This window comes from Fusarium subglutinans (assembly GCF_013396075.1).
Source record: "Fusarium subglutinans strain NRRL 66333 chromosome Unknown NRRL66333_c0000036, whole genome shotgun sequence".
NCBI classification, from domain to species: Eukaryota; Fungi; Ascomycota; class Sordariomycetes; order Hypocreales; family Nectriaceae; genus Fusarium; species Fusarium subglutinans.
In genome coordinates this window covers 1-25,806 of record NW_023502099.1, presented here as the reverse complement: position 1 = coordinate 25,806, position 25,806 = coordinate 1, and the positions used below count along the sequence as shown (strand labels likewise).

General features: G+C 49.2%; 9 protein-coding genes across 9 annotated transcripts; 4 read left to right on the top strand and 5 right to left on the bottom strand.

Annotated features, from left to right (window-relative positions):
• Positions 1–246: 246 nt before the first annotated feature.
• On the bottom strand, positions 247–2,062 carry FSUBG_4027 (cocaine esterase; the record flags this gene model as incomplete). Its single annotated transcript, XM_036681972.1, has 2 exons — positions 247–1,044; positions 1,094–2,062. 2 exons carry the CDS (start codon positions 2,060–2,062, stop codon positions 247–249), a joined length of 1,767 nt encoding a protein of 588 aa, XP_036540334.1.
• A 738-nt stretch (positions 2,063–2,800) lies between these two features.
• FSUBG_4026 (uncharacterized protein) lies at positions 2,801–3,994 on the top strand (the record flags this gene model as incomplete). Its single annotated transcript, XM_036681971.1, has 4 exons — positions 2,801–3,282; positions 3,334–3,665; positions 3,719–3,809; positions 3,859–3,994. The coding sequence occupies 4 exons, from the start codon at positions 2,801–2,803 to the stop codon at positions 3,992–3,994; spliced, it is 1,041 nt and encodes a 346-aa protein (XP_036540333.1).
• Positions 3,995–4,720: 726 nt separating this feature from the next.
• Positions 4,721–6,573, top strand: FSUBG_4025 (transporter HOL1; the record flags this gene model as incomplete). The annotated part of the gene is made up of 6 exons (XM_036681970.1): positions 4,721–4,877; positions 4,927–4,983; positions 5,036–5,364; positions 5,413–5,787; positions 5,835–6,220; positions 6,276–6,573. The coding sequence occupies 6 exons, from the start codon at positions 4,721–4,723 to the stop codon at positions 6,571–6,573; spliced, it is 1,602 nt and encodes a 533-aa protein (XP_036540332.1).
• A 498-nt stretch (positions 6,574–7,071) lies between these two features.
• On the bottom strand, positions 7,072–8,362 carry FSUBG_4024 (salicylate 1-monooxygenase; the record flags this gene model as incomplete). Its single annotated transcript, XM_036681969.1, has 2 exons — positions 7,072–8,247; positions 8,300–8,362. 2 exons carry the CDS (start codon positions 8,360–8,362, stop codon positions 7,072–7,074), a joined length of 1,239 nt encoding a protein of 412 aa, XP_036540331.1.
• A 731-nt stretch (positions 8,363–9,093) lies between these two features.
• Positions 9,094–10,248, bottom strand: FSUBG_4023 (uncharacterized protein; the record flags this gene model as incomplete). The annotated part of the gene is made up of 3 exons (XM_036681968.1): positions 9,094–9,249; positions 9,300–9,972; positions 10,025–10,248. The coding sequence occupies 3 exons, from the start codon at positions 10,246–10,248 to the stop codon at positions 9,094–9,096; spliced, it is 1,053 nt and encodes a 350-aa protein (XP_036540330.1).
• A 1,235-nt stretch (positions 10,249–11,483) lies between these two features.
• Positions 11,484–13,794, bottom strand: FSUBG_4022 (STB5-transcription factor; the record flags this gene model as incomplete). Its single annotated transcript, XM_036681967.1, has 4 exons — positions 11,484–12,116; positions 12,168–12,655; positions 12,768–13,272; positions 13,330–13,794. The coding sequence occupies 4 exons, from the start codon at positions 13,792–13,794 to the stop codon at positions 11,484–11,486; spliced, it is 2,091 nt and encodes a 696-aa protein (XP_036540329.1).
• Positions 13,795–15,631: 1,837 nt separating this feature from the next.
• Positions 15,632–17,334, top strand: FSUBG_4021 (major facilitator superfamily transporter; the record flags this gene model as incomplete). The annotated part of the gene is made up of 3 exons (XM_036681966.1): positions 15,632–16,073; positions 16,207–16,287; positions 16,337–17,334. 3 exons carry the CDS (start codon positions 15,632–15,634, stop codon positions 17,332–17,334), a joined length of 1,521 nt encoding a protein of 506 aa, XP_036540328.1.
• A 726-nt stretch (positions 17,335–18,060) lies between these two features.
• On the bottom strand, positions 18,061–19,869 carry FSUBG_4020 (major facilitator superfamily transporter; the record flags this gene model as incomplete). Its single annotated transcript, XM_036681965.1, has 1 exon — positions 18,061–19,869. One exon carries the CDS (start codon positions 19,867–19,869, stop codon positions 18,061–18,063), a length of 1,809 nt encoding a protein of 602 aa, XP_036540327.1.
• Positions 19,870–22,434: 2,565 nt separating this feature from the next.
• FSUBG_4019 (mixed-linked glucanase precursor MLG1) lies at positions 22,435–23,664 on the top strand (the record flags this gene model as incomplete). Its single annotated transcript, XM_036681963.1, has 5 exons — positions 22,435–22,569; positions 22,616–22,905; positions 22,964–23,158; positions 23,210–23,453; positions 23,500–23,664. 5 exons carry the CDS (start codon positions 22,435–22,437, stop codon positions 23,662–23,664), a joined length of 1,029 nt encoding a protein of 342 aa, XP_036540326.1.
• Between the last annotated feature and the right edge of the window lie 2,142 nt (positions 23,665–25,806).

The window sequence follows — 25,806 nt, the reverse complement described above, 5'->3', positions numbered from 1 at the left end:
CAAAGTTAAAAGCTCAATAGCCTCGTGCAAAGCTGACGGCAAGGGTATAAAAAAAGAAGAAAAAAGGCTATAAGATAGTTGTTCCCAACGATCAGAAGCAAGATTATTATATTATAGAAGTTCCTGACTCTTTTCACTAAGTTTATGTAACCCAAAATCCAAGGCACCACAAATTTCTAGGTTTATGATATGCTCAGTAAGATTGATGATATATGATTAAAACTCTATTTCGTAGCCTTCCCGTCTCTAAACGCTGACAATTGGAATGATAACCTTGCTAGGATAATCTCCACCATAATGAATCTTGTGCTGTCCCTTATTCTTCTCACTGTCTGGTCTTGGCTTGGAGAACGCTGCAACTTCAGTGAACCCAGGGTACTGTCCCAAGATATCTACCTGAAGTATCTGACCCTCCTCGTAGTCCACTCCCATACACCAAATACCGATGTCGAGCTTGACAACTTCGCCCTTGGGGATCTTCTGCACCTCATCGTGAGGGTGAAAGGGGAACTGGGGATGTATCGATCGCTTCTCGTCGATCTTCCGTTGCGAAGCTCGGAGAATACCCATCGCGCCGTTGTGTAATGTAAGACTTGAGCGATCCTTCTCATCCATTGCGTCAACTGACTTCACGGGAGTCTTCTCAATAGGGAACTGCAAGTGGCTCAACTCCTTGCCGTTCTTGTCGAGCTTGCGAACTTGTACAAAGACAACCATGTCGTCTAGATCATCACAACTCATGTATAGCTCCGCTTTGGGCATTCCGATTATTCTTGTATGCTTGTCAAAAGTGTATCTGAACTTGGCGATGGACCAGCGATCTTCAGAGTTGTAGGCCTTGATACCTGAAGATGGTGCACTATCTAGAAGTGCATCATTGTCTCCGAGGTAGAATGAGCGATAGTCGGTATCGGGGACAGGAAAGTCGGGGAGCTCAATGTTGCTCTTGACTTTTCCTTCGTCAAACTGGAGAGTTGTCCAGCGTACACGGGGTGTTTCCTCCCAGTCGTTGTCGATACCTTTGAGGTACTTGTCGAAGTATTTCTATGGCGATGTCAGCAGATATAATTTAGTGTAGAACAAAGGCACTGACCTTGAGCTCTGGGTAGCTTTCCTTCACCGAGTAGAGCTCGAACCACTCCTGATGTCCACACCACTTGATCCATTTCTTGTCACTTCCCAGCTCCATCCATCCACGCACAGCGCCCATGGTGTGAATCTGGCTGAGGTCGGAACCTGTGATGAAAACAGGAATGTTGATCTTGGAGAAATCCACGCGTTTATCATTCCAGTAAGCATTGGCCTGAGGGCTTCTTCGATACATCTCTGCAAAGTCCTCAACGCCATGTTGGCCTTTGATAACGAGAGTTGTGATAAGATCAAAGTTGCTCATAGTGAACCAGCCACCTCGGCAGAACTGCTCACGAAAGATATCTCCAGATCCCTCCCAAGGCGCAATTGCCTTTAACGAAGGGGGGTTTTGTGCAGCAGCTTGCCATTGCATAATGGCCAGGTATGAGTTCCCAGCCATGCCGACGCTGCCGTTGCACCAAGGAAGCTTAGCAAGACCCTCGATGACATCGTGAGCATCCTCCGCTTCTTGTGCACCCATGCAGCACGCGTCGCCGTCACTGTTGCCGGCTCCACGAGCATCAACATGCGCAATTGCATAGCCCTGGTTCACCCACCAAGCAGGGTCAAGACCCTCAAACTTCTCCAGTCCACTGACGTCGTCTTTTGTCAAACAGCAGGCCCACGTGCAAACATTGAAGATCATGTCAATGGCTGAGTACTTTTTGCCATAAGGAGACCAAGAGATGATGACAGGAACCTTTTCGGACCCCGTCGGCCGATAAATGTCGACATAAAGGCGGCAGCCGTCACGGACGACGATTTCGACATCATGATCAATGCGGACATCAGAGTCAAGAGGTCTTGCATTGAAGGGTCTGGAACCCTTCTTCAACACTTCAGACTTTCCTGGGGCGGGTTCAACGTAGCCATTGTCGCCAACCTCAGGTTTGTTGAGAGGCTTGTAGGCAACCTGAACGGGAGGCGGCATGTTGGCGATAGGGAAGCTAGAAAATAAGGGAAAATGGATGTTTCAGAGGTAACAGAAAGCTTCTTTGTAATAATTTCTGCAAGGAGGGCCTGTGTGAATAAGAGGATTAGAATTGACGAAGGATTTGGCTGGCTACTGTTGGCAAGAGATTGAGGCGTATCTTTAAGTTCTCTTCACCTTCAATAATTATCTCAAGATTCACTGCGGAGTTGAGAGCCAAACTCACTAATTTTCAGGATCCGCATGGTTCGGGTCGGGCTAAAAGACCCCACGGGGAGATTGAGGGGAAGATCGCGGAGACGCAATGCGGCTGATCATGCAACTCTAGGCGGATAGCATCATCCTTATTCCCTGTTTTACTATTGGTTCTTGCGCTGGCTAGACCCTGTAGACCCCGCGCTAGACGAACTGTTTTCCCTTATCAAGTGGCTTTTGCAACGGTCATCTGAGTTAATATCCGAGGTCGAGACTGTAGTGAGGAGAAGTCTCCAAATCCGAACCGAAACGAAATAGGCCGGACCGAAAATGAAAGAAACACAATTAGCCTTTCGCTTCCTCAGCCAGCGAAAGATGATTCCGAACCGAGAAAGCCCTCATTACCCCAGATCTCCGCGTTCTGAGGCCCCGGATCAGAGATATAACTAAGGAACCTTCAGCCTCAATCCATTCTTAGCGCTTCATCATCAAACATCACACTCCCATCTTCACTTCATTGTACCATTCACATCACAATCCATCATGTCTACCACCACTACAATGCAGATGGAGCAGACCGTCGCTGCTCGCTTCGAGACTAAGGATCTCGTCGAGTTTGACCCCAATGCCGTCTATGGCGACTGGAGAGATGAGTTCCACAAGACAGGCTGTGTTCTGATCAAGAATGTCATCAGCAAAGAGAAAGCTCAATACTACTGTGACAAGCAGATTGAGTGGCTCAAGAAGTTTGAGCTTGGCTTCGATGAGAAGGACCCCAGCACTTGGAACGCGGATCATCTCCCCGTCAGCTTCAAGGGCGGTATGTACTATGGTTATGGTGCTACACACGAGAAGATGGCTTGGGAAGCACGAACCGAGCCCAAGGTCGTTGAGATCTTTGAAAAGCTCTGGGGAACCAAGGAGCTCCTGTGCTCTTTCGACGGTCTCAATATTTCCCTGCCTAACCGCACTGATATCACTTGGAGTCCTTGGCCTCACTGCGATCAAAACCCCGAGCGCAAGGGGTAAGTGATCCTTCCGAACTACCCCAACTTTTTACTAACCCGAGCCTAAAGCATGCAAGCTGTGCAGGGTCTTCTGAACTTTGCCCCCAACGGCCCCAAGGACGGTGGTCTCATGCTCATGAAAGGTTCTTCCAAGCTCTTCAATGAGTTCTTTGCTCAAAAGCGCGACTCTGCTGATCATGAGGATGCTCCTCCTCCTGAAATCAAGTACATGGACTTGTTTATCTTCAGCGAGAAGGACGTCAAGTGGTTTGAGGAGCGAGGCTGCACCATGTACAAGGTGGACATGGAGCCCGGTGACTTCGTTCTCTGGGACTCTCGTACCATGCACTATGCTCGATTCCCCGAAGGTGATCAAATCCGACATGTTCAGTACATCTGCAGTAAGTTGTGTGCTCCAAGTTGGCCTGAACCTTGACTGATACCAAGCTCAAAGTGACACCACGAAAATTCGCAACAGAGGAAGCTCTGAAGGCGAAATCACTGTGCTTCAACAACTATTATGGAACTACGCATTGGCCTCATTGGTTAGTAAATGATCTTTGTTTTTGTTGTTCGTTATTAACTCGTTCCTAGCAACATCCGCATCGCCCAGGAGAAGCCCATGAGGAATGGCGAGATCTGCCCCAAATACCGTACAGAGCCATTTGAGAAGCCCGAGGTAACAGACCAGATACTTCGATTGGCAGGTGTTAAGCCTTATGATGAATGAGGGAAAAGGATGGGAATGGGTCGTGGGGAAGAATGATAGCCTAGATCATCTTGTTACAGTATTTAAGACTTTTCGCAATACATTTTGTTCTGTATACAAACAGCTGTCCTTTATTGTGAATGCAGCAAATCTAATCTAAAATATTACCAGTCTTATCCTAATGATTGACATCACCTTTGATGTAGGCCCATGAGTTGATGATATTGGTTGTTGATCCTTCGGATCGTCTTTGCAACCAAATTTGGTGGAAACTTGGTCAGGGATTGGCAAGATTTTCGGTTCGAGTTCTGATTACCCATAACTCCGAATAAAAACCCCCTCATGACATTTCCAATCAATAGTTCATGATAGGCCCAGTCCGCCTAGAACTTGGCATGGGGGACTCGCAAGAGTCTGGATCCGGTTCGGTAGCAACACCATAATCCGGGGTATGATCCGGGGTAGCAGTTCGGTTCGTGATGCCTCTAGCCTAAATCATCACAAACCGCACTAATCGTACCGAGATATCGGGATGTGGTCCCATGCGGGGAAACAAGGTTTGCGGGGAGTAGCACTAGCCAAGACCATGAGATTGCGCGCAAGGACTTCACCTCCTGTCTTGTTCTGTTATCTCTTGGCCTCGTCCGTTTCTCTATAAAGTCAGGCGTTGCAGCCTCGTTTGGTTGTTCTTCACCACCATCTTCTGCATCGCAACAACAGAGAACAACTACTACCAAGGCCAGCATCATGGATACCAAGTCCGATGTCAATCATGTCGAGAGCATCTCGAAAGAGTCTCTCGACGTGATTCGGGTCACGAAGTCGAAGATTGAGGTCAGCGGAACCGTTAAACTGATAGAGGGAAAGACCATCTACATCCCCACGCCCACTGCAGATCCTCAGGGTAAGACCATGACCCTCTTTGAGTATGTTACCAATTGCTGACGGATCAGATCCCTTGAACATGAAGATGTGGCAAAAGGCCCTCGTTCTCATTGTCATCTCCCTATGTACGTGCAATTCTCGGTCATCGCTCAGAAACGCAAACTCACATACCACAAGTCTCGACGATTGGTCTGTCATTGGTCTCAGGATTCGGAGGTCTCTTGGGCTTCTACATCCCTGCCTACGTCGCCGTTGGCAAGGACTACGCCGACATCACTCACCTCATGACTTTTCCAACCCTCTTCATGGGTATCGGTAACCTCATCGGCATGCCTCTCGGTATCGCGATCGGTCGACGAAGCGTTCTCCTCGGAGCTACCATCATCATGATCCTCAGCGCCGGTCTCTGTGCAGGGGCAACTACCTATGAGTGGCATCTTGCTGGACGCGTCATCCTTGGACTCTCGGCTGGGCAGAGCGAGGCTCTTGTTCCCATGATTACACAGGTAATACCTCTTACTTTCACAACCAGGCGATGTCTAATTCCTGGATAGGAAATCTTCTTCCTTCACGAGAGAAGCACCTGCATGATGATCCAGCAGACTATTCAGACCATTCTGACTACTGTCTTTACTATCTTTGCCAGTCCCATCGCCGAAGCCATCACACCCCAATGGTGGTATGGTCTTGGTGCTATCCTCTCCGGTGTCTCTTTTGTTCTCGCTCTCTTCTTCGTCCCCGAGACCAAGTATTACCGCCCCAAGGCTGCCTACCAAGCTGGCGGCAGCTCCGATGACGAGAACGTTGTTGAGGTCTGCACCGAGCGTCCCGAGCTCGACTATGTCAACTTCGCCCCTCGCACGTTCCGATCCGACATGAGGCTCTGGATTGGCAAGCCTGAGTGGAACAAGGTGGTTGAGATTTTCACCGTAAGTCACTCGCCCCTCATGGTCTAGAATCCTCTAACACAGACTAGCAAAGCTTTGCCCTCATCCTTTTCCCCAACGTTTTGTGGGCCCTTTGCCTTAACGGTCTCACTCTTGGTGTTAATATTGCTATTGGAACGACTTATGGCTCTATTGTCACGGCCCCTCCTTACAACTGGCCCCAGTCATCTGCTAGCTATGCCAACGCTGGTCAGATCGTCACCTCGCTTGTCGCACTCCCTTGCTTCGGTTTCGGCTCGGACAAGCTCATCAAGTGGTTCGCAGGTCGACGCAATGGTATCCACGAGCCCGAGATCCGTTTGATTCCTCTTGCTTTCCCCATTGTCGTCGGTGTCTTTACTGCCGTCTTATACGGGCTTGCTGCTACCTATCCTGAGAAGTACCACTGGTTCACCTATGTCTGGGCGCTTGCTGCGTAAGTGTCTCCCCCTTCTCAAGAAATTAAAACTCAAAATTCTAACTACTCGCAGTTACTACTTCACGTTCGTCGGAGCCAACATTGTCGCTATCACATATCTTCTGGACAGCTATCCTCAGCGAGCTGGTCCCCTCCTGGTTATTATCTGTGCCCTCCGTGGTGTCATGTCATTCGGCGTCAGCTATGGAATTACTCCTTTCATCGAGAGAAACGGATACGACGGCGCCTTCGGTGCTTTTAGTGGCTTGACTGGTGCTTTTGGAGTCCTCGGCATCTTCGTCTTCATCTTCGGTAAGAAGATCCGAAAGTTCACCGGAAAGTATTGCGTGGACAAGGACAAGGCCGAGTAAACTTATCCGTAAGGGTTATGATTACGAAGTTTCCCTGGGAGTGCTTGTTTCAGCAGTCAGTAACTGTTTTGAGTCAATGAAGCAGTGTTTAGTGGTTAATATGAATATGATTATGATACATTCAGAACAATTTCTCATTGCCTTTCTAACAAAGTGATATGTCTCTGCTATGCAGAAGATGCCATGGCAACAGGTTTCTAGTATTGGCACAGTACCAAAACAGATAACAGAGGACTATCAGTCCCTTGACAGCCTATATTTATTTCCGTGTAGTAAAGTCTCGAAAATAGCCACATGCTTTACTATTCTAGGATCATCGTCTTCCCGATATGTGTCAGAATGAAAGAGGCGTGTACTCTTGAGTGTTAGTTACTGAATCCCTTCCATATAAGAAAGAAAATGGCACATTTTTCATCGTAAAGCCAAGATATCACAGGTCTATACAGATATGAAATAAGATATAGGTATCAATCAATTTCTTACTAGCTACCTACGTCGTCAAGGGTTTGCCGTTCCATTCTTCTGACGCTCTTCCCAGTCCTCAGCTCCATCATAATCACAATTATATCTCATAAACTGAGCAGGATCAAGATTCACCTTCTTGCTCACCCCGTCAGTTGCTGGCTTCGCCTGCTCCCTGCTAAACTTCTGGATCAGAGATGCTCTATCGTATCTGGCAGCAAATACTCTTTCCAAAGCAGCACCGACCTCGTCCCTCGACTGAACGTTAACCAAAAACGCGCAGACAGCCTCCGCATCCTCGATGCTCTGTGATGCACCCTGGCCTTGGGTAGGGAGCATGGCATGAGCAGCGTCACCAATCAGGATGGTTCGGCCCTTTACCCAACGTGGCAGAGGATCAATATCTCTAAGTTGCCACAAGCCGATGTCTGGGGCTGCTCTGAAGATATCGTGGAGCCATGAGGGGAAATCCGAATAAGCTTCTAGTAACTTCTCAATACTTCCAGGAGCTACCCAGCTGTCTGAGCTCTCCTCCGCAAGCTTTTCGTCTGGCACTAAAGCAACAATACCGTACAGTTTGCTGTTTCTGCCAGGTCCCATGATCACTCGTCGATCGTGACCCATGATCATGGTTGTCTTGGGCACTCGGGGATCCAGGAGTTGGTTCGGTAGAGAGAGCCCCTCCAGATTCTCCGTTGGTATCAGCATTCGATACGCTGATGTGCCAGTCGGTAGAGCATTCCTCTTCTCGCCTACCACAGCAGTTCTCACAACGCTATGAATACCATCGGCACCAATGACGAGGTCGCCGTGAATCTTCTCGCCCGAGTCCAGTGTCACAATGCCTTCATCACAGTCGACGCTCGCGACTTGGCAACCTGTGCGAACATCTACAGGATCACCATGCGCCTCTTCGCTTGTTGCTGCAGTTCCCAGAGCTGCTTGTAAATCCTGTCTGTGGTAAAGCCTTCGCTCGGCACCGAACTGTCCCTTCTGGAAGGGCAGTTCTCTCACCAAGTTGCCATCTGCATCAAAGATTCTGAAGCCTTGATCGGCTTGAGGCTCAGCACTCTCAAGGAAAGGGTCAAGTTTCCATTTGGTGATGATCTTGCTAGCGTTGGGCTGTAGCGAGATCAAAGCGCCGACCTCGCGTAGGAGGCGTGAGCGCTCAAGCACAGTAATGCGCCTGTTGGGGTGCCTTAGAGCAAAAGCCTGGAACTAGTTAGCTAAGGGTCTTAGGGCCTCTGAGGTTCGCCAGACTTACAGTCGCGAGACCTGCGATGCCTCCACCAACAATCACAACATGTAGCTCAGGCATGCTTCCCATGATAAATTTGGTATAGTATCGAGATATTGCGCCTAAATTTTTGGTGCCAGTAACAATGATATTGATCTTGCCAATCGCATCTTATACGGTGATGCCAAGGGTCTCATTAGGGGTCACGCTGGGTACGGTAGCATCGCGTGTTCCGAAGATCAACGGAGCATCAAACCGAGTCCGAACCGAATCGAACCGAAGAGACTACTGCAACACAAACCGAGATCGGTCTGCAAGCTCAACCCCTCACTCCACTAGACAAAGCTAACTTCTCTATAAGATATGGTGGAATGACAAAAGCTGCAGCTCTCTTGAATTGACATGCCGCGTGTTGCCGTAGATGAAGAGTGAACGCGGCACTGAATTCGGTATTTCTCGTTTGAGATAAACTGACTCGAAGCCTTGGTCTTGATCCAAAACCCCAGCATGTATTATCCAGATTCAAAGTCAGTTCTTCCAGTCAGCTCACTACGTGAGAAGTACGGTCACGAGAGTTACCACCAACCCACCCATCCCTGACCGACACATTTAATTGACAGTCTCACTTTGAGTCTTGTCTATACCGAGACCTTCTTACAGTCATGAGTTTGTACAGTACAAATTATTCTACATTGGGCGCTCCATCACAAGATACTCATAGTAGAAACGTGCGCTGTATCTTTGACAAAACATATGCATTCTGATGTCTTTATGCTACAGTAACTACAAACTCCTTCGAATATGCTCGCCATGGTTCGTCTCTAGCTAGCCGATGCCTTGATATAAGGAATACCCGTCAACTTGAAAGCCCTCTCGTTCAGAATGGGCTCGTGCAGGGGTCTATCGCGTACTACGTGGTCAGGCTTGCCGTTGCGCTTGGCTTCATTAGAGCCGAGGTGGCGAGCGTTGGGCCAGTGCTAGACTTGTTAGTACTGGAAGCAAATTAGACAAGTAGGTATGAACTCACTGTTGTGCCAACTCTTCGTTCAAATGCATCCTTCTTGCGGATGAGATCCTCTTGGGATGCTTCAGACACAGGCATGAAGCAAGTGTAGATGGCGAAGCGATCTTGTTGGCTCTTCACAGGAATGTTGTAGTGAGGGGTTCGGGAATCCCAGAGGATCAAGTCACCTGGCTCAGCTTCGACCTTGTACCACTCGCAGCCGTGTTCTTCGAGCCACTTCATTCCCTTGTCTGTGAATCCGTACCACTCCTTAGTCCAGGCGGGAATACGCTCTTCAGTACCTCGGATCTCGTCGTGGAACTGTTTGCTCTTGGTATGGCCGCCCTTAGCGACAATGAGACCGCCGTCGTTGGGACCGTTGGGAAGAAGGTTGACGAGTCCTTGCAGGCAGCGGAATCCAGGAACATCAGGGTCCTGATCTTGGTGAGGCCATGGCTTGTTCTCAGGGAGGTTCTCTCTGTTCGCAAAGCCGTAGTTGATGGCGTCGAAAGAAACAATGAGATCCTCAGATCCAAGGGCCTTCTCAAAGGCTCCGACAACACCAGGTTCCGATCGAACTCCCCAGACGAAGTCCTCGTGGGCGGCACCGTAGTTCAGAAGCATACCCTTCTCGTTGATGACGGGAAGCTTGTCGGGGTGAACACTTGAGGGGTCGTTCCGGTTGTATCCGAGGCCGCTGAGAATTGTCAGTAAACTCTTCGTGAATTGCGATGCGGTCGTATACTTACAAGCTCTCAATAAGACCGTACATACGGTTAGCGTAGCTCAGAGCTCGCTCCCTGGGGATAGCGCCTTTGACGACGGCATATCCATCACGGACGAGATCATCTCTCCAATCACCATATCTTCTATTGTTACCATCGATCACGATACGCTCAAGTCCCTCGGGGCGGAGGGTGAGGGTTGGGTGCTCCTCAGTAGCTGTGGTGGTGGTAGTTGCTGAAGGAGCCATCTTGTGTGCTGATACCTGCTTGAGATGATGCTTTGGTGGTGGCCTGTTGGCTTGGACTGAAGTCGAAGGTTGAAACTCCCATTCCTCTTTATATCAAGATTGAAGAAGCGGCTCTTCGGCCCCACAGCGTCCAAAATATTGGTGCGCAGACTAAAATCTGGGGTAATGCAGGATCAACAATGAGGGAATAGAGTGCCATGTCCGAACCGAACCAACCGAGTTCAACCGAGTGGACGAGTCCGCAAAGTGTACAGAGAGGCTCTGATCTCGGTCCCCTGCTGGACATTTGGCCATGTTGTTACGGATCTCGCCTCGCAAGTGGGCTAGAAAACGGTTGGCGGGTCAAATATTCCTTGGGAGGCTCCAACAGCTCGCATTACGCGACATGATTCCACGTAAAGAACCCTACAGTCACCATTACTGTCTGATTTTCAGATCATAACTATACAGTATGACTTCGCTGGTTTTGCGTGCCCGTTATGCTCTGCATGCGATTCCATCTCGTCGACATGGTCTGGTACATGAGGAACTTGCTGGTGCGAGGTCCAAGAGTCTCCCTGCCTTGGGCACAGCATTGGGGATATTACTCTAGTATTTGAGCTACTTTATATGTGTTTATGGTAGCTTAACGTTGGTCGAGAATAAATGCGAGAATCGTGCTTTGCGCATTCCAAGACGGAGGAAGAGCCTCGAGCCGTAATCTGCGACAATGATATGCCAATCTAATCTTTCATTACTGCGATATAAGTATCAGGAACATCGTCGTAAGCCTATTAGATCTTAGTACAAAAGTAAGATCTAGTTTACCTAACCTTGGTAAGGGCATCATAAGTTGTTACAAGAAGGAACCATTGTTCCCCCAAAGAGTGTCCCCTGTAAGTCAACAGACAGCCTTTCCAATGATGATAGGCAATTGCCGAACCTCTCACGTATGATCAGCTTACACAGTAAGCCCATATCATGGAGTCCGAGCGGCTCGGCTCGGTGTGCATGGGATTGAAACCGACGAGGACGATCACCTGGAGTTTTATAGCAGGCATGCACCCGTGGGCGACCTACTACTTTTCTTTGATACGTTCCCTCCTTCTGTCAAGTCACCTATGCTGGATCTGCTGCCACGGGGATATAAAGCAGACGCTCTCATCAATTCATTACTGCGAAGGGTATCTAGTCTGAAGTCACAATATTCTCAGGTACGTTCATGATGAACTCGGGGAGTCTTTTGGCCATCCATCTCAGCACATCCCTTGATCTCCAATCGTGGCAAAGTCGCTCTCCATCACAGCCCAGAAGTGGTCCAAAGGCATAGCCTGGAAGGGATCCTGGAAGTACTCCAACGGATCAAACACGAATGAATCGGTCCCGACCTCACCAAATTGATTTGGTGATAGCATCCTCTGGTCGTTATTTGTGGCCTGCAAGTCTGGCTGTGGAGGTCTTTGTGTTTGATCAACAGAAGAGCTATTATCGCCCGACAAGACTTGGTTCACCCGCCGCGTCAATTCAAGCACGCCTTTCACGAATTCGCTGTGTTGCCCGACTCTCCGATAACAGTCTGCCACATAGTCCGATGCGATGCGTACAAGCTCCCCGTCACTACGGCCCATGCGCTTGTGAGGCTTTTTGAAGGTCTGCAGCGCGAGGGTTGTAGCAGCAAGGAAAGTGGGCGTAGGCGTTAGCAGTGGGAATTCCGGCTGGGAATCTGCAAACTCTGCGACTTGCGTTATGATAGACCTTGCAGCTTCCACGCAGGTTGTTTGGCTTTGCAGTAGTCGTGTTGTACTAATCTTTGCCTCGTGTTTTTGCACTTCGTTACTGAAAGAGGCTTCAGGGAAGAGGAGAGATGCTCGTAGAAGAGTAATTTGAGCCTGTTCCATATAGGTTAGTAATGAAGTGTTGATTTTACAGAAGAATCTTACTTGATGGAATTGCAGAGACAGAAAAACAGCAAATGATCGCTCTTCCGAGCTTTTGGATGCGCTCTGGTTCGCCTTCGCATCTTCCGATGCCTCGTCAAGCCAGTCCACAAGTGCCTGATCTAGCTCTGAGATGCCCGACAGAAACTCCAAAGCGGTCTCTGCTCTGCGCTGAAAGATGTGCTCACTAATCTTACCCACCAATAAAGAGAGCGACACCCATCTGATGAAACAGGGATCGAGGCCGCTGGTTTTGTCAGGCAATGGTTGGTCGCAATCGGTAATCTCAATCGCGCTCGGTCGACCGGTCTCCAATTGCATGGACTTCTCCAAAGCATAGCATGCCCACCAGACCCGGGAATGTAATTGTCGGTCGACTTGGTTGCTGGAATCCTCGTTTGGATTGGATATGACGATCTTGCGATGGAAGCCTATGGAGTAACCAATTCGTATGGCTTGGCCGAGGAGGTGCCAGCATTGGCCGTCCTTCCCTGTATAGATTGTCAGCGTCGCTATTCTGAGAATTTAATGAGAAGGATGAGAAGGATCTCAACGTGTGAGACGTCGGGCGAGGATGGCCTGAGGATTTGAGTGGTTAATTACCTCTTGCACGCATTGCGATTGCGAGTAAGACAAGCGCTTGTACCGAGCTCATATATGGGAAGCTCAATAAGTGGCTCACTAGGGAATAGGCCCCAGTAAGATATCCAGTTGCCGTTGGCGATATTTGGCCTTCGTGGTCGTCCATTCCGATGCTCAATACTGCGTAGACTGCGACAAGGGCCGGCGCATCGACTGAGGTCACAGCACCTTGGAGCCCAGTCGGTGATGTTTGCTGCATCTCGGAAAATCGCAGAACGTCGGATATGAAGGCGGTATGATCGAGAACGGGGATGAGAGGGTGCGTGCGACTGAAGTATTTCTTCAAACAGGGCTCCATGACTGACATGCTGGGAAGATCTGGAAGGATTGGCACTAATGGAAGAGCGTATTCTTCTGTGAAGCACATTCCCCATCGGAAATGTCTGCCAATTGGGTCAAATCCGCGTCGCTGGAGGAAGAGGTCGATGAAACGGGTGAGGCATTGTAGGCTACTGGAGCCCATGTACTGCACGCAAGCTCAATTAGTATGCAGCTGTGAGACGAAGCCCGAATACTGACTGACCTTGATGCGATGCGACGACTCATCAGTGTTCATAACCACGTCAGGGCTGTCATTCGTGTGCACATCTGTACCACTATCAGGCGTGCTCTGACTCTCCTGGTATGCGCGCTCGATCCATGATGGGTTCCTCTCTTTATTCCCTGCATGTTGCGACCCCACGATCGAAGACGCGGGAGAGCTCTGTTGGCTTGCGGTCGCAATTGAAGCCCGGCGCTGGATCGGCGATATTGTAGATATGCTCTGTGAGTTCTTATGTGGCCATTTGCGCACAGCTGGACCATTGGGTCTTCTTGGATCAAAGGTCTCACACTCGTCGCCACGGAGAACACAGTTGCGACACTTGGGCGTTGTCGCGTCGCATCGCACTTTTCGCTTGCGACATTGTGTGCAAGCTAGTGATAAACGGCCACGTTTTGATCGCGGCGGTCTCGGTGAGAGAGGTTGTTCTTGTGATGCCGTATCCATTTTGGCTTAGTCGGTAGGCAATGGTAGAAAACTTGGTACCGCGATCCTTACGAATGGAAAGGATTGAGACAGCTTTGGGATATTCAGGATAAGTCAGGATGAACGTAGAAAGGTCTTGACGACGTAGTCTCTTTCAAGCTCGCAACTCAGTTTCCAGTGCAATAATATGAGGCCCGATTCAATTGACACCACAGAATGAAGCCGTGAGCTCAGTCAGAGATTCTGCGTCTCTGCGAGACGGGACCGAGGGTGTCGTCAACAATTTGTATCCCCCGCAGATAACCATGACACAGGGCGCTATCGCAGTGAGCGTCCGGGGTACAGTGCACTAAAAACATGTCCCCCGCATTGTCTGGGTATCTCCGAATCGCGGAAGAGCTTCGCGGCTTCAGATCAGAGGAATATTTTCTTGCGGGGTTGACTCTGGGGTCTCCTAATAGAGACTAGATAGCCCCCACGAAGTTCGAGGCCTTGGGTTAACTTGGTCATGTTCAATTGTGCTCGCTTTCATTGGAGATGAACTCTTGAGTCGTTGAGGAGGCGTCGTCGCTAAACTTCGGTTCGATTCGGTTCGGAAAAGGTCAACTACTGAACCGAATCGAGGGGTAGGTTTGTCGCTGAGTCTGGGGTTGGCCGATTTGACTCGTGGCCAGATGTAAAATACTGGTCAAACTTGAGGCGTTATTTGTCCTCAGGGTGTCTCATGGTTATCTAATCGTATCGGCCGTCCGAAATCACTTCTTCTTGCATCCTCTGAGAGACCTCAAGAAGCTTGCGCTGCTGAGGTTGGTGAGTCTGCAATCCTTAGCGTCAGTATGCCCCTCGAGCCCAGGGCCACGGCTGGCTGTGTTCATAGTCTCTTGATACGCGCGGTCGCGATTTCAATTTTGCCATGAATAGGGTGAGTTCTATCATCCAAATTTGTAAGAAATTGGTCGCCCGAGAGATGGTGAGAAATACGTTGGTCATCGGAGCAAAGTTTGTAGGCGTACTGCTGGTATCCGACATGGTGGAACAGTGAATTATGCAGACGGGCATCAAAAGATTGCCATCATCGAGGCGTCAGCCTACCTAGCGAGAGGTTTCTGTCTTCCAATTTGAGCAATCCGCCTAATAGATCTAAATCTTTGGAAGCTTAGGCGTTGCAATCATCTTAATTCACGACTTCTCCGCCGTGCACATTGAATGGCCTCGGGTGAGTGTCAATATCTGCTGGTTCCAGCCGCAGGGAGATATACTGGAGACAGGCGAGACAGTGCACTGCATGCACTGAAAGTTCAGCACTCAGATTGAGTTCACAAGGGTAACCCAACGGTCCAAATTAAGTTGGAGGTTTCAATCCGAAATCTACCTCAGAGTAGCATTGTCAAGTTTAGGTAATTTATCTCAATTTAGAATCTCCGACAAGCTTTTAGTGACACGGTCAGAGAGTAGATTATTCCACTGCAAGGCAGCATCCGTTGTATTCGTGGCATCGCGCTTTGTAATCCCGTCGCGGTGCTACACAACCCCAAGAAAATGGGGATCTCAGTCCATCTCAACTCAAAGCGTTCCTCGCCCGCAGCCTCCTTGAACAATAAATAAATAAATAAGAATATTTAACCTTCCCTACCTCTCTCCTTGTCTCATGGGCCAATCGCACAATCCCTAGTTGCCGTTCTCATCGGCACGCTACCACGAAGATCATGGAACCCTCCCGGAATCTACATCCCGAACCGAAAGCGAGCCGAACCAACGCAACCTAATCCTCGAATAAGTGGTTCGTTCAATAATCTCCTGTTTACAAAATCGCGGGTTTCTGTTCGATCGATTTCTCGGCTGCAACCTCACGCGTATCATGTCAGAGCCTCAACAGTCACAGCCATCTCAAGATGCACAGCCAAACGAGAAAGACTCTGTCGGCGAGCGCCTCCAGCCCGTTGAGACGGGTGCATCGTACGAGCCTCCGCCCATGAAGACACTTCAGCGGCGTCTTGTTGTTCTTTCTCTTTGTTTGACACTGTTCCTCTGTGCATTGGATACTACTATCTTGGCAACGGCACTTCCGACTATTGGTAAAGAACTACATGTATCAGCTCGCGAATATGCCTGGATTGGATCCTCGTACACCCTGTCCACGACAGCGGTGACGCCTGTATGGGCGAAGGTGTCTGACATCGTCGGTCGCAAGATTAGTATGATGGCTTCCACTGGTCTTTTCATGGCCGGGAGTCTCATTTGTGCTCTGGCGAACTCAAGTGGCATGTTAATCGGAGGAAGGACTGTTCAAGGTCTTGGAGGTAAGCACGCTCTGTCAAACAACGATTTCAGCCCGCTAACTGGACTAAGGTGGCGGATGTATGGTGCTAATAACCATTCTGATCGGAGATTTATTTCCTCTAAAAGATCGTGCCAAATACTATGGCATAACAGGAATAGTGTTCGGCGTCGCTGGAGCCATTGGACCCGTACTGGGTGGTGTCTTCTCTCAGGCAGTTACATGGAGATGGTGCTGTAGGTTAACACCGCATACCCCTAAGGAGAGAGTTGCTGATATGACCAGTCTACATCAACTTACCCTTTGAGGGTATCGCACTGATTGGGCTGTTCTTCTTGCTCAACGTCGACATTGAGAAGGTACCTCTCGTCGACGGACTTCGCAGCCTCGACTGGCCTGGCTTTGCTTTCATCATCGGTGGCACCATTTGCTTCCTTTACGGACTTGAAGCTGGCTCAGGTGGACTTGCGCCCTGGAACTCTGCTTTTGTAATTTGTCTCTTGGTCTTTGGGGTCACCATATTGGCACTCTTCATGGTCTGGGAAGCGAAGTTTGCCAAAAATCCCATCATTCCGATAAGGATCTTCCAGAGCACCACTAACATTGCTGCCTTCGCTGTCGCCAACCTTCACTCGTTCATTTTCATTGCCTGCGATTACTTCTTGCCGCTGTACTTTCAAGTCGTTCTGGGCTTTTCGCCAATCATATCCGGAGTCACGCTTTTCCCTCTGATCCTCCCGATGTCTATCTCAACTGGTGTTGGAGGACTGATCGTGGGAAAAACTGGCAATTACAAGCTTATCATCTTGGTAGGCGCCGCGCTGATGACTTTGGGAATCGGTCTCTTCATTAGCCTCGGTCAACGCAAAGAGTGGCCTAAGTTAGTCATAGCAGAGGTTATCGCAGGTCTCGGCTGCGGTGTACTCTTCCAGAACCCTATGATCGCTCTTCAAACACATGTCCGCCAGAGAGATATGGCGGCGACTATGTCAGCGTACACTTTCATGCGTGGCCTTTTTATCTCGGTATCAATTGTTGTTGGAACGGTCTTTATCCAGCGTACTGTCCACGGTGGCAATTTGACTGCTGTGTCTAGTGACAGGGCGCAGGGTGAGACAGACAAGCATGGGTACGTCAGTGGTCTACGTGTTATGTGGGCATTTTACACTGCTTTGTGCGGACTGATGTTGGTGTCGGCTGTTTTCATCAAACCAAAGCCAGTGAAGGTGGAGGAAGTCAGTAGTGAGGCAGCAAGTGAGGCCCAGCAAAGCGATAAGTGTTAGTGTCAAGGAGAACCAAGTTGAGATGAGGTGGAGACATACAGGATCAAAGCGAGGTGGTAGATAAAGAAGAATGTTTCCACCATCTGAAGACTTCTAATGCTTCCAAGTGACGCGTCTCATAATGAATGACTTTAAGTAGAGGAACTGCTTAGCAAAAATAATGGGCATCAAGCGCAATGATGGCCAAAAAGAACGTGGTTCCGCCCGGGATCGAACCGGGGACCTTCTCGGTGTTAACGAGATGCCATAACCAACTAGACCACGGAACCGAGGCTTTTGATGACTCATCTGGAACAGCAAGAAATTATGTTGGTGGCCTGGCTGTTTCTCGAAGAATTGGATCACATCTCGAGGGTAGTAGACACAAAATGGCAAATGGGATGGTGACAGGGTCGTCTGCTTTCCATTGAAGCGCAAAGTCTAGAATCTGTTTATGATTGATTGGCTTTGTTCAAGATTAAGCATTGAACCGCAGGGTCCAACGACTCATAGCCGTGACCAGAGCGACGATTGGTGAACGCGATCCAGCGACAATCCCATCCTGTCACGAACATTCACGTCACGGTGATAATATCACAAGGTCTCAAGAATTGACTGCAACGAATGGCATTGATAGATGAATTGGGTATTAAGGAAATTGAAGTAAAGTCTATAGTAAAATTAAACGCTATGAGGCCACCTATTAATTTCGGGTTTCCAGCCCCAGTAATAACTTTTATGAGATGCTTATGTGAATGATTGCTTGGTGTTGACTCTGTCGATGTCGTAAGGGTTGCCCTCGTACGACCTACGACGCGAGGCCATTGAAGCCCGCGACGCGCGCGATGCACGAGAAGCATGCGATCGCACAGAGTGGTTTGTTCTGCTAGCAGTGATGGGAGCGTAGGCAGGCTCCTCAACCTCAGTTGAGGCATCGTCGTCAAAGTTCTCCTCCTCGGGAACAGTCTCGTCATTTTTCTCCTCTTCGGATGAGGGAGCAGCGTCGTTTTGAAGCTTGCGCATGAAAGCAGCGGATTGAGCGGCGAACTTGCACTTCTCACGAATGGAAGCGCCGTACTTGTAAAAGAGGAAAGGGAAGGGAACGCAAGCCAAAGCGAGGAAAGCAGGGACTGAAGATGCCCAGTGGATGCCGAGGTCTTTGTACATGTAAGATGTGAAGAGAGGGAATGCGGCACCGAAGAGAGATCGGAGAACCGAGTTAGCAGCTAGGACGGAGGCGGCGAAGATGGTGTAGGAGTCAATGAGATAGTTCATAACACTGAGGAAGACAAGAACCATGCCGAATCCGAAGGGGACACCAGCAGCGATACTGGCCATCCAGTGGATGCTGGGATCGTTGGTCCAGGCGAACCAGAAAAGGCCAATAGGCAGACAGACGGAGCCGATAAGACAGGCGGTGAGACGAGCCTCGGGAGGTGCGAAGCCACCGTTCTTCTGCTCGATCTTGATGTAGCGCTTGTTCTGGGGGATGGTGTATGCGATAGCTAAGAGCATGCCGACCATGATGCCAAGGAAGGCCAGGCCACCAACACCAGAGTTCCAGCCGCGGTTCTGCTGGTACACAATGGGGAAAGCACCGAAGAGCATGTATAGGGTACCGTAAACGATAGCCATGTAGATGGAGAGGAGAAGGACAATAGGCTCCTTGAAGAGCAAGACCCAAGGTCTCGACAGGGCGGTCTTGAAAGACTCGGTAAGAGTAATCTTACCGCGCTCGAAGTCAATCTGACTAACGTAGACATGTCCTGTGATCTTGGAGAGCTTGGAGGCACGTCGTCGGAGAAGGACGGGGGCGTATGTCTCGGGGACTAAAAGGGTACCGACAATCCAGAGAGCACCAGATAAGGCGCCGAGGAAACCCATGACCCAGCGCCAACCAGCGTTCATACCGAGAAAACCTCCAATGATGGGACCAAGGACGGGTCCGAGGAAGGGGGCAGCAGCGAAGATGGCCATGGCGAGACCACGCTGAGAGGCAGGGAACATATCGGCGATGGTACCGCCGGCGTTGGTGAGAGGCGACGAGCCGAAAGCGCCAGCGAAGAAGCGGAGGACAATCAGGGTCTGGGCGTTCTGTGCGCCCGCGCAGCCAGAGTTGAAGGCAGTGAGGGCGGCATAGGTACCGATGAAGAGGTATTGACGACCGAACATCTCACTGAGAGGGGCCCAGAGAAGGGGACCAATTGCGAAACCCAGGACGAAGAGTGACACACCCAGGGTAGCCACCTCTTGGCTGATGTGGAATTCCATGATGATCTCACGGATACCGCCTGTGTAAGCCGACGACACAAGCGCGACAGCAAGGGTTGTGAGAGCGACGGTCAAGGTGATGAACCACTTCTTGACCAAGCTGAAGCCCATGGGGTTTCGGGGGTCGTTGGGAATCCATTTCACACGGTAGGGGTCTTCCTCAGTACCTGAGCCATCGTACTTGTAATCTCTAACCTCTGGTGTGATGCCAGCCTGGTCAGCGACTAATCGCCAGTAGGGTATTCTTGTCCGCGCAGGGACTTCGATGTTTTCCGAGTCGCTCATCGTTATTGTTGTAATCTAACTACCGATCGAGGCTGTGGAATTAACGTTTGGTGTTCCGCGTCAGTTAGTGTTATTGCGATCTGTGGTGTGAGAGACAAGATCTATGTCGATCATCGGTGACTCGGGGAGCCAAGGCAGTTTATAAACAAAGACAAGGGAAGGTTCCACATCAAAACGGTAGAGTTTTTATTAATCAACGACGTAACGAACACGACTAACGACTAAGGGGTTCAAATCTCTCCAATTCCATGGCATGGATTCGTCGGATCCGCCGAACGGCCGTAAGTCCCCGTACAGGTTTGGGCTTCTCGTGGTGACTGGGTCCGTACGTTAAATCCGGCAAGGGATGATATCACCAAGCGAGAAACTAGAACCTTCTGGGTTACTCCTTCATCTCGTTATGGTTATGCCTCGGCCCATCACCTCTTAGCTTGTCGGACCCGGCACAGGGTTTCGGCCGTAAGCATATAAACCCCGGCCCTTGATACGGATATTTTTTTACTTTGGACTGGTTACAGTCGGAAACTGCACGAGTTTACAATGTCTACGTCGTAAACTTTACTATTCAGATGCAAGAGGTCACATTTTGGATTCGATGGTGCACATTTTCTACGTAATTTGACTGTTTCGGAGAGCTGATTGAGTCCGTCAGGACGCTCTCCGCGGAAACTCCATGGACATTTGTACGAAAACTTTGCGAAAATAGTGTCATTGGCTGAGAGATTTGCTAAAATTTCTTTTGCCACGGAGTTGCGTCATGACTTTTCCCGAAATCCGGTTTCAGCTTAGCAATCCCTCGGTCCCAAGGCACAAAATTCGCCTAACCCAGCTCTTCTCCCTAGAGACGGAGCTTGATGACTCGTGAACTCCTGTTGCTTATCGCATGATCCGCTTGTTAAGCACCAGGGTAGATCTCTCGTATCTAGATTCGAGGGTGTGAAATGGAGATCTTTTACGTAGTATCTAATCTTACCAATGTCCCGGAGTTAGGATATGGCGATACGGTTTGGCCCAACAGATGTCGGGGTGAATAAACTGCTCTGGGGTCGGCTGTTTATTCCCAATACTGACGTCTATAGTACTACGTACTCTAAAACAGTAACAACATCAGAGATTTAACTCAACATAAAGCCAGGATAACAGCGATGTAATGTTCAGATAAAGAATGCTGAAGAATAAATTTATTCTGGCCTGTAAATAATGTCCCTGCTTCTCAAGATCGCTCTGACTTGTCAACCACTTGAACAGCTCCAGGGTAGGATAGATCCCTGGAGTTATCTCACGGTATCACGCGACCCGGAATTCCGCTGCAGACTGGAGTTGACAATGACGCGTCACTCAAATACAAAGCCCGTCGAGTGAGACGAAGCACCCCCAGCCAATCCCGTTCCTCCATTCGAACAATGAATATCCGTACGGAGTAGGTAAGCCGGTGTTCATGGCTGCTCTACGCGAATTTTAAGCTGCTTATCTCTTCGGAGCGCGTCGTTCTGTTTGAGGCTCCTGAGACTTTACTCCCACTCAATCTTCCAGCACAACAGCTAGGTTCCGTGGTCTAGTTGGTTATGGCATCTCGTTAACACCGAGAAGGTCCCCGGTTCGATCCCGGGCGGAACCACGTTTTTTGTCCTTCGGCACTTTGATCTCGCCAAGACGGGCACCATCTTTTTGCCAAGCACCAAGTCATGTTTTCTAACGGTTCTTGTCCGTATTCTTATCGGATCTGTCATTAGGTTCTATCCAATGATCATTCCGTACCCTTTATTTGGAATTTTCTCTCATACGCTCATTTGAAGGCCTCTTGAGTCGTATTCGAATTAGATCATCCACAATCAATCCCATATCGTGTACTGCTGGGCACCCTAGGAACTTATGCTGAGCCTTATTGATGCGTAGGAATATGCAACGTTAACCTTGAGTTCGTCTAGACCATTCCGTTCAATGTTTAGCCCAGGTCTCCCGTCCAAGCTAGCCCTACGCAACCACAAACAATCCCGGATCTAGTAGGGCCGAACCAGGAACCAGATCAGGCTGGAATTGAACCGTTCTTCTGCAATGCATGCACATACGTCGGCCACAAGTTCATCGCGACTGGCTGGCTATACCGGTTAAGCATCTTGTATCACATCGTGCAACGCATTCCGTGCTTTTACCATAGAATCATGAGGTCTGTCGGTCTCGAACAATCCTTCAAGTCCTAGCATTCTGAAGGAACATAATGGCCTCACGTCGTATGACTGGCACTGCCCCGAATCAATTTGCTCATTTTCCAAAGGACCACTCAGCCCCGTTAGTCTAAGCACTAATAACCCTTGCTCGCGGGGCTGTTAGTGACAACCAAGGCACGTGTATAGCGAAGGATGGCGCTTGGGAATACGCTTGTCTCGAGCATAGTTTCCGATGCGAAGCAGCGAATGGCGGAGGTAGGTTTGAACCGCGGTGAACTGAGGATCGGGCCGTGCGGTGATCCTTTCAGCTAAGGCGTTTGGTATGTAAAGCTGAACTATCCCAGCGACGATCTTGATTCATCGCCAACTGCACTTCTTTCTCTTCACAAGACTCAATATGCATTCATCTTTGTTCACGCTATTGGTGGTGGTGACCTCTGCCCGTGCCTCTTGTGCCCGGGCTACGCGCAAGTTCTCGCTCAAGACCACTTACGACTCTAGCAACTTCTTTGATCAATTTTACTTCAGAGATGTATGTTCTTGACCTCACAATCAACCGGACAACTCTGACAAGATAGGCTGCCTACTATGATAGCATCGACCCTTCCTACGGAGGTGATCCCACTCACGGATCAGTCAACTACTTGAGCAAAAGCAAAGCTCAGTCTGCTGGTCTGGCCAAAACAACCAACGGCCAAGTTTACGTCGGTGTTGACTCAGTGAACAAGGCCAAGCTTCTTGGCTCAAGCAAGACCAGACATGGCAGAGACAGTGTCCGACTGGAGTCCAAGGCTACGTATGGTAATGGCCTTCTGATTGCCGACATTGAGCACATGCCTGGTACTTCTTGTGGTGTTTGGCCATCCTTGTGAGTTCCGTATCTTTGGATATCTTCGCCGGGCCTGATAAGCTAACATTTGTCGCAGCTGGTCGTACAACTTTGACGAGGACCCAGTCGGGGAGATTGACATCATCGAAGGAATCAACGACCAAAGCCAAAACGTGGTCTCGTTGCATACATGTGGTGCTTGCAAGTTCACCAAGATCGGCGGCCTTGACGAGCGCCCTAACTGCAACAACGGCGGAACTGAGTCTGAGCAATGCGAGGACGGCACGAACTAGTCAGTGCATCATGGCATAATACATCATAATAAGCTAACTTCTGTTCTCAGCGACGGTTGCGGCAGCACCCACGCCTCTGGTTCATATGGGTCAGCCTTCAACAAGGGCAAAGGAGGTGTCTACGCTGTCTGGCTCGAGTCAGATGCTCTGAAGATCTACTGGTTCAACCGCCAAAGCATCCCCGCCGATATCAAGTCCGGAAACCCCGATCCCAGCAAATGGCGCACCCCTGCTTCGCAGTTCCTCAGCGGTTCTGGTTGTAATGTTGGAAAGTATTTCAAGGGCCAGACCATCGTAAGTCTACCAGTAGAAACATACAGTCATATGCTAATCCAGATAGATTATCAACACTGCATTCTGTGGAGACAACATCGATCAAGGCACTTGGAATGAAGAGTGCAAGGCTTCTACTGGATCTAAGACCTGTGATGACTATGTCACTAACCATCCTGAGGCTTTCAAAGAGTCGTACTGGCTCTTCAACTCCATTAAATATTACCAATAGTTCTGGTGTTTAAATTAGGAACAGCGTGTTATCTTATAATTCGCATGCCTTTCAATGTTAGCTCGACAATTTCATTTGTTGTAATGTTATAAATGGAAGCCTAGCTTTCCTTGTGGTCTATCAAAACCTATTTATTTGCCCGAGGATCCTAGATCTTCTCTGAGTCGTAACGCCAATGCTCTACACCAGTCTTATTTTCAACATACTCAAGAACTCCTATGATTGCCCCCACATTATTGACCGCTTCATCACCAGCGTCGCGTCTAGACTGGCATTTTGGGCACTGTTTGAGCTTTATACTGTTGTAGTTCCCACAATAATTGGCCTCCCCTTGATACTGCATGCACTTCCAGAATATCACTTTTTCATGTACGTCAGTCGATCTGATCCAGCTGATGGGTCCGGAGTCCGCCATAGTGCTTCCTTGAATATTCTTGCGTCTTTTTCGAGTTGAAAAGGTTGTGTTCGTATTTGTTTTATTCTCAGGGTTTGGTACAAACTGATGGAGATGTTTGTAGAGGGCTATTCTATTTATAATTGTCTTCTGTCAGAAATTTGCTCAAACAATCCTCACTGTGCTGTTTGCTGCCCGTGTAGTTGTGATGCGTTACGGCATTGAATAGCCGTTTACCGACAGGCAGTGGAAAAGTCTGTGAATTGTTATTAAGGAATGCGTGATGTAAGTCATATATTTGGAGTAAGAAATATTGCCTCCCGACGGAGCATAGTCAATGCCCCCTAGTACAGCTATCCTTTTATGAGATGGATAGCTCAGCACACAAGCACAAAGAGTAAGTATTTCTCATTCAAGCGTTATCTGCTTGGTCTTCTTAGTTATGTTGTTCACGGCAAAGCGTATTGGAGGCCTGCGATAATAAGTGTCTTTGTTCTTCTCTTAGAGCTTCAAATCTCCTGTGAATAAAGACGTCGTACATATCGGACGGAGTATCTGAGACACCATTAAAATATTGGGCTGATGATTTGGTTTTGTAAATTCAACATATAGCCACTGGCTGGAGTCCTTAGCGTAATGCAATCGAGATTGGACCACAAGTCACAACTTACAGATCGTCACAAATTGAAAGCAACAACGATGTGGACGCCACTCTATTTCATATATATTGATTCCTGAGTAGAGAGTGAGGAGTGATACAAGAACAAATTGGCCACGGATATAAGATATGTCTCTAGCACGGGTTTACTCCTTTAGTCAGAGCCTGACAGCTGAGTGTTGGTCCATTAGGGAGCGCTGCGATTAGTAGTGACGCATATTCCTACGTCATGAGAGGGAGTTGCTCCGTCACAGTCGGTGTCAATGTCGGCGTGTGCGCCCAGGAACAGCAGCTGAAGTCTCAGTTGAAGCAGTGAGTGTCTGAGTGGTACAATGCGCGGTCGCATTCACTGCCGAGAGAATGCTGCTGGTAAGGAGCCTAAGTGAGAGTCTTGCCGACCTCAGTAAGTCATGTCTCAGCCATGGTGGTGTTTACAAGGTCTAGCGCTTACGTCGTTGGCCACGATGAGGGCCAACACGCCCCGTGAGAATTAGAAACAATCTCAAGGGCGCAACGTCTGATGACTTTATAACAGTAGGAAACTGGAGAGCAGATGTCTTGTGTCTGGCATCATGCTCGATGACACTCATCTCACTCCTTGCGTCCGCATTTCCATGTCCTTTGTACCATATCGGGCCTAACCTAAAATGCAGAAGCGAACAAATACGAATATCTGTCCCTGGCTGCTGCAGTGCGAAGGTTTGTGGCTGAAGATGCATCCAATGGCCCGCGACCGATAAGGCGCTTTACAAGGCTAAAGGCCAATAGTTTGAGCCGGACCAATGGCTTCGAGGCAGACCCCGGCCATCAAGCTTGGCAGGGAGAGTTCAATCAGCTCATGTTAACACGAAGCAAACAGCAATGGGAACCGGAAAATGCTTATAGGACGGCGATGCTGATGGGGAATGAGTTCAGTGACGAATTCACGATGAAATCAAACGCTGTTTTAACAGCCAAAACAAGTTACTGAAGTCTACTTGATGCATTGGATGTTTCAGGGAACTTCAAGCTACCCTGTCGATAATTCGCTGGGTTCAAAGTTCGCGGTTGTATACTAACGTCGGATACGGGGAAACCGGCCACCCCCAGA